Raw genomic sequence first — 7,907 nt, forward strand, 5'->3', positions numbered from 1 at the left:
ACAGAAATAGACAAAAAAAAAAAAAAAAAAAAAAAAGAGGGAAGAAGATGAAGATAAAGTGAAAAGAAAGAAGAATTTGCAAGAGGATGGAATGAAATTCAATAGATTTCGATTATTCCGATGTGGGAGAAACGAGATGAAGAAGAAATAGAAGAAAAAGCTAAAAAATAAAAAATGCTTTAAAAAAAAAGAAAGAAAGGAAGAAAAAAAAGCAGTTTGCTTTTAATGTTTGTAATGATTTCCAGCAGATATCTAACTTTCATTAAATCTCATTTAAAGTTAAAAGTCTTGAAGGATGAAAATTGAAAAATTGGTGAAAATTAATGAGTGATAAGCACAAAACTAATACTTTCGTGAGCATTCATGCAGGTATGAATGCATACAGAGGCGCGTATGTTTCTTTTAGTGGCGCCTTTGCAAATCGATTTTTAAAATCAAATTTATTAAATTCAATGATTTTTTTCCGCTACTTATTGATTACTATTAAAATTCAATATTCTCTTCAATTTCATTTTCATTCCATGCAAACAATTTAATGTTTTATTTTAAATTTTCATTTTCAAAAGTATTGTGAGTGATAATAAGTTGTTTTCGATAAAGAAGTGAATACTTTTTTTGCTTATCGCTAAGATGAAATAAAATTTTTTATTTCGACAGAGAAAAAACAAATAGGAATAAAATTATATCAAACAGAATGTTGAATATATTTAATATGAAATTACTAAATGAAATAAATTAGTTGTAAGAATATAATATGAACGAGTAAGGAGCCAAGAGCCAAAAGCCAAGAGCCAAGGAGAAATGGCTGGAAATCATTCAAATGTTTTGATTTAATTATTGAAAAGTTTTAAGAAATTTGAATGGATTTGTGGTAATAGAAAAGAAATGAGGAAGATGATGGGATGATGGGAAAAAGATAAGTGGAAAAGAAATAGTAATGTTTGAATAGTCATCATGTTAGTCTATCTATTTAACTAGTTAGTTTCTGAAGAGCTGATAGTAATCGGTAAGTTTAAGAGGGTTAGCTTGTGCTAATGATAGAAAAGAAGAGCTAAAGAATTGAAGCAAAGGTGCTAACAGGATCGAAAGATCTCCCCTCCCATACCGCTAATAATGTTGTTGTTGTTGTTGTTTTTATTTTGAAGTATAATAGTGAAGTTAAGTCAGGTAGTGTTTTTAGCTTGGAAAAGGGCTTGTAGTGTTGTTTGCTCTTATCACAACAGCTTCATGGAAAGTCATTAAAATACAACTAAAATTCACATATGATTATCCTCTTATCACAACAGCTTCATGGAGGGTCATTAAAATACAACTAGAATTCACATATGATTATCGATGATGCTGATTGGTAATGTTGATGATAGCGGCAATAATGATATTGATGACGAGATATTGATGATGTTGATGATAAGGCAATAATAATTGACGATAAGATGCCGGTAATGTTAATGATAGCAATGATTATAATATTGATGGTAAAATGTTGGTAATGTTGACGATAATAGCGATAATGATATTGATTATGGGATGATGGTAGTATTAATGATGATTGCTGTCAACTCTACATTTCAGGTTAGCAAATCGGGACTGTTCAAACAAAGTTATTCCAAAATGATCTCATTAAAATGCAAATTTTTAACTTATTCTTCTAATGTCAAGTTGAATTGGAAATGTCTTTGTACAGAAAAGTTTCACATTTTAGTGCGTAGTATAGGAAGAACCTTATAAAGCGCGTGAAAATTTAAGTCCGAAAAACAAATGGTCAAAACATAATTGCAGCATTATGTTGAAATTACTTTAAAATCAAAATATAAATTGAAGTTAATTTTTGGAAAAAACAAATTCAACCATTATAAGAAATAATTATAAATCTTGAACTGATATTTGAATAATTCATAAAATCCGGATTTTTCAGCTTACACAACTTAAATTTTCACTTTCTCTTGTAGCCTAACCATCAGATGAGTAGAAACATGATAATTAATACTGTTATTTCAGTAATTGCATTATTCTCAATCATTTTCTTGTTTCAGGAAGTGTTGGCAAGAGTTTTTTTTCAACTTTGACAGCAATTGATTAATTAATATTTATGCTTCATAATTTCCCTTTGCATTTCCAGATTTTGATTTGAAATTGAATCTTAAATACGAAAATACCAGAATAACAAGATTTTTCAATAATTATAATTTTTAGGACAGAAATTTTGGCTAATATTTTTAAAACTTTCACGACTTATCTTAACTATTAATGAATTTATGGAATCTATTTGGTTGTCCCATTCTTTGGTATATTTACTCTGTCCTATAGACATCTGCATCATCTTGATGATATTATCACTCCACATTAGTCTACTAAGCTGATCTTCTTACTTTACTTTTTAAATTATTGTGTTAAATTTTAACTGGTCCTACTACTTATATTAAAGAAATTATCATCATTCGTCTGTCTTATTAAAATTATTCAATGATGATAAACTCAGTAATAACTAATATCCATAAAATGGTTCGATCATGTTGTTTGGTGTTGCAGTAAGTTGGACAAGTTATTCATCTGTTTCAGTCGATAATGGCCAGAAAGGATACCACTTTAATTTCATGTTCGAATTTGCTATCCTAGCAAAGAGAATTGGAAATTTTGCCTGATAATTGGTCTAGAAGATGGAAAATAAGTTTAATATACTTCTAATCCTCTTTTTATTTTTTGCTCATTTTTCAATATTTTTATTTATCTTTTTTTTCCACTTGCAGTTTGTATTTCTTACATGTCATTGAACTTTAAAATTTTTAATTGAAAAGAAATTTTAATCAGTAATTATGCGATCGAAAAACAACAGTTCTGTTAACGGTACTGCTTTTAGGAAGAATTTGTTACATGCTATTGTCACATGTCATTGAAGAATTTTTTTGAAAAAAAAGGGGAGAGAAAAGGAATGGTATAAAGAAATGATAAGTTTGCTTGAATTGATTAACAAATGTTTTAAATAAATTTAAAATTAAAATTCGAAATTAGATTTCCTGCAGAAGTCAATGAAAATCAGTAGCATGTGCAGAAACAACTGTTATCGGTGAAGATTTGAAATAATAACAGCCGTGCATCGAATGCAGAGGTCATTTTAAATTTGAAAAATTGATCAATTAACTTCATTCATATATTTTGAACTTTGTCTCTGATAAAAATCTGATAGTAAGGGGAAAAAGAAAAATTAAAACTTCTGCATAGAATTCAATTACAGCCAAAGATTTCGAGTCAGTGATAGTTCCTCTGAATCGAATGAAACGATGTATTTTATAAAATTGATTTATAGTTGTTCCAATTGCGCACGATTCTCTTTAGGTAACGATGAATATCCTGTTAAATTATACCTTGGAAGCTAATTTATTGCATTTACATTTTGTTGTGTCACTTATAATTTTGTTGCCGAACAATATTTGACGTCACAATTAGTATAAGCTCGTTAATGTCTAATTAAAACTTATTTAATGCGAAATGTCACCCTCAAATGACAATGAGTCATTAGCATACCATTGCTCCGCGGGAAATCAACTGTAAAACAATCATTTATTAGTTACTGCTACTAACATTATAGCAAATGGGAATCATAAAGATGAGAAATAAGAAGGAAAGTAGAATTTGAACATCAGGGTGTATTCCGAAGTGTGACAATCCGGTTCCGTTCCAGGTATGCGTCCGTTAGCTCTCTTTGCCCATTTTGCAATATCACTTTGTTTCCTTGACTCGTTTGTTACTTTTTTTTCAAAAAATGCCAGTATAGAATTTCGTTAACTTGCACTGACTTCCTCTTCATTCAATTTTCCAGTTTCTTTTGCAAGTATTGAACTCTTACCGGTACCCGCCTACCTTGATTCTACCCGAGGGCATATATATATGTATAATGCTATTTGAAATTTATAAGCAAAGAAGCAACGATTACCTGGTTGGACGAGATATTTACTGTAGAGGTGAAATGACGACTGCTGCTCATTCTGCTGCTTATTCGGCCATTGGTCTATCACTTTTAAGTTTCATCATTTGCATCTACTCATTAAAAGGTCTAGCGTCCAGAATTAGTTCTATCAATGACGAGATTATTGAAGAAGCGAAGGAATTCCGTGGAATGGAAAGTCATATTCGGTAATTTTATCATTTCTCATCAACTGTTAACGATTAATTGATTAACTTTTTTTGTTGATTTGCAAAAATTATCTGTGATCTATCAATTTTCCAATTAATTATTACCTAAATAACAATGAACAGTATAATATTACATATTCTAATCCTTCTTTACGACAAAATAAAAATTTCTTACACTCTCACGAAACTTTTATGCCTGCGCAAAATAAGTCAGAAAGTAATGAAAAATTTTTGAAATACTGTAAAGTGCTTGTGTGTGATATGGTATAATATGATGTGATATGGTAAACAATTTGACAGAACAAAATTAATGATAATGAGACGCTGGATTAGGATGAAAATGGAGTAAAACTGTTGTATGAGATCAAATTAGTAAAACGAAACTTTCGTCTATAATTTGCTGAAATTTCGTGAGTTTTAAGCTTTGATTTATTAAAATTTTGAAAAATTTAATGAATAAATGCATATTTTCAATCCTTGAATTCGACTAGCAATATTTTTATAGAGGTGAATATCGTTACAAGATGGCTTCATCTAGCTTTGCCAAAATCAGGGTTGCAAGGCAAGCTCCCCTATGTCAATGTAATCCTAACAACCAATGTCCACCTGGACCTCCAGGACCACCTGGTCTAAATGGAGAAGACGGAACACCTGGTAAAGCAGTCATACAATATTGATAAAGATTTCTGTACTTTTAATTAAGATTTGTTAAAAGTTACAAAATCTTTGTATTAAGATCTTTAATACTCTAAGCATTAGATGTTTAATTCTATTATTTGTTATTTGCAGGTCTCCCGGGACCAGCTGGTGCACCAGGTCTTCCTGGTAACATGCCAGCCATTAATTATAATTATGAAGGACGTTGTCGTTCGTGTCCACACGGACCACCAGGACCACCAGGACCACCAGGGCAACCAGGGCGACCAGGTAGTAACGGATTACGAGGACCAGCTGGAAATCGTGGATCAGCTGGTAGCAGAGGATCACCAGGTCCACCTGGTTCACCAGGAGAAGCAGCAATGCCTGGTCGTCCAGGTGAACCAGGAATACCTGCCCTTCCTGGACCACAGGGTGGAAAAGGGTTACCTGGACCACATGGATCACCAGGACAGCCTGGACCACCTGGTCCTCCGGGACAACCAGGTTTACCAGGAAGCCAAGGATCACAGGGACGTCAAGGGTCACAGGGACCACCAGGACAAACTGGCGCAGATGGACAACCTGGTTCACCTGGTTCAAGAGGAACACCTGGAACTCCTGGGGAGGACGCTGCCTATTGCCCATGTCCACGCCGACGTGTTGCCGTGTCATTGCAGAAAGCCTGAACAATTGGTTTTTATTTTGTTTACAAAGCTATGCTGTGGTAATGAATTAAATGAATTATCCGTTGTACTCACTTTGCTAAAAGTATGATTTAAAAAAAAATTGGGGAAGAAAAAGAAGCCTTGGAATTGGTTATGGGCGATAGCCCAGCATATTTTGTATTAAATCAAACTGAATTTTGTGCTTTAAATTAAATTATTCCATAAGAAATTGGTGACGAATAATTTAGAAACTGTAATTTGAAATTTCTGAATCAATCAATTGGCATATTTGTTTCGTCCACAAATTACACACTTGCTTGAGTTAATGTTAGACTTAATGTTCTCATTAAGCTCTAAAATCCCTTATCAAGCCCGATTTCTGCATTTACTTATTGTTCACCTTGAAATATGATCTCAACACCTGAGCGATGTTTTGCAAAAATTAAAATAAGCTCAGAGATAAAGGATTTCTTAATATCAGTGATAAAATGAATCACCTCAGTCGTTGATAATATGCTTTAAATAAATGGTCATCAAAAATGACAACTGCTTTTGTTGTCATTAATTGCCAAATTTAAATTGAGCTGCATCGAAATTCTCTTCTGGAAAGTATCCCTCACACTGATAAAATTCGTAGTTTATAAAATTTGAAAGTTGTTTGTTTTTAACTTCAAACTTTTAAATACGTTTTTGCATAATTATTGTTTGCTGTAAATGCTTGTGAAGAGAAAATTCTGCGATGCATTAGATGATTGAACTTTCACATTACTCCACTGCATCCATTTAAATAATGAAACAAGTTATCCAAGCAGTGATTAAAGAAGAATTCGATTATCCTTAGACTGATTAGCATATTGTTTTCTTGGATTTCTACTTAAATAAAATCATTCCCGACAAGCTACCAACAATTTATATCTTTGATGAAAGAAAATTTGAAAAAAATCTTAGACATTAATTATTAATCACATTAATTATTGCTAAATATAGCGCTTATAATTCGTACAAAATATAACATATACATTTATAATGTAGCATATCCGTTACAATCAAATTTTTCCCTTTCAAAAGTATTAAAATTTCAAAATTTTTTAAAAAAATTTCAAGATGAGAAATTTTTTACACCTTGTGCTGTTTAATCATTCCAACATTTCATGTCACCATTCTGTCACCCTTCTCCAATTTCGCAAATTTATATTTGTTTCAGGATGAGGTGATGGGGGAAGATTAAAGATTGTAAATATTTTAAAAGAGATAAATAAATGAGACTAACAACTAAGGCAGAAAAATCATTGCGCTACAATGGGATACAGTTATCAATTAAAAATTTTAGTTTTTGCATGTTAGTTCGATGAAGTGACACTGGTGACAATTTTATTACCCAATTTGTTGTTTACATAGTTGGTAGGCTCCCTTAATATCAATAGAATTATTGCAATTGACATTTATTTACAGTGACCAACGGTCATTCATCATTGAATGTTTGATTTTTCATTTCATCTGTTTATTATTTAATTTATTTACATAAACAAATTAATTCCTCATTACATTTTCATTAGATGACAGCGACAGTGGTGATAAGGAAATGATCACAGCTTGATTAATTACTTCACCCTTTCTCCCTCCTTCTTTTTTTTCCCTCTCTCTCCCTCTCTCTGTAAACGTGACACTCAAGATAAAAATGTAGTAGTTTAAAAAAAAAGTGCATCATTAGCTGAAATGAGTAGTGATAAAAAAGAAAAGCACAGTGAAAATATAAAGCAATTAATTTAAACTACTAATTATAGCAAATGTTAGATGCAATGATGAGATAATGATAATTAAAATACCAAAATAGAAAGTCAAAGAGAAGGTCGGGTTAATTGAAGGTCAATAAGGTCATAGTTAATTCTTAATATCCCTTTTTTGCAATAATTAGCAGCTTTAAATGATTATATCAATCAAAATTAGCGCGATACTCCTCAACTGCTTACCTTTGGCCACATTATTTGTCACCGAATGTTTCACAAGAATGTGTCATCTATGTTTGCAAGTAATCATTGATGTCATACATGAATTAAATGACAGTAAGGCTTATTTGTTCATTTTACTTTCAGCATTGCTTACTAAAATTTTTTTTGATATCAATGAACTTTAAAAAAGTACACTTTTAGAGATATTCAGTTAATAGAAGCTTCTTCTTCTCAATTAATTAAAATTAAACTATGTGATAAAGTGATCAAATTACTGACTTTTCTCTTTCATCCTAAGTTTGAAATACTGAAAATATTGCGTATTTATCATATTGTATCATTGAGATAGAACGTAGATTTTCAAGTGAAAAGAATTTCTTCACAGAAAGATTCTTATCATCCTCTATTCAAAGCAACAGATCGATGGGGAAATGTTGTACGGTCTATGGGATGGATATGAGATTACCAAGCACGTGTGAGTGATAAAACTGAATTATCAGTTTAAATTGAATTTTATTGAAGA

The 7,907-nt window shown here is 31.4% G+C and overlaps 1 protein-coding gene across 1 annotated transcript; it reads left to right on the forward strand.

Annotated features, from left to right (window-relative positions):
- Nucleotides 1–3,964: 3,964 nt before the first annotated feature.
- Nucleotides 3,965–5,456, forward strand: LOAG_10792 (hypothetical protein; the record flags this gene model as incomplete). The annotated part of the gene is made up of 3 exons (XM_003146316.1): nucleotides 3,965–4,131; nucleotides 4,637–4,785; nucleotides 4,921–5,456. The coding sequence occupies 3 exons, from the start codon at nucleotides 3,965–3,967 to the stop codon at nucleotides 5,454–5,456; spliced, it is 852 nt and encodes a 283-aa protein (XP_003146364.1).
- Between the last annotated feature and the right edge of the window lie 2,451 nt (nucleotides 5,457–7,907).

The sequence above is a fragment of the Loa loa genome, assembly GCF_000183805.2.
Source record: "Loa loa unplaced genomic scaffold supercont3.154, whole genome shotgun sequence".
NCBI lineage: Eukaryota > Metazoa > Nematoda > Chromadorea > Rhabditida > Onchocercidae > Loa > Loa loa.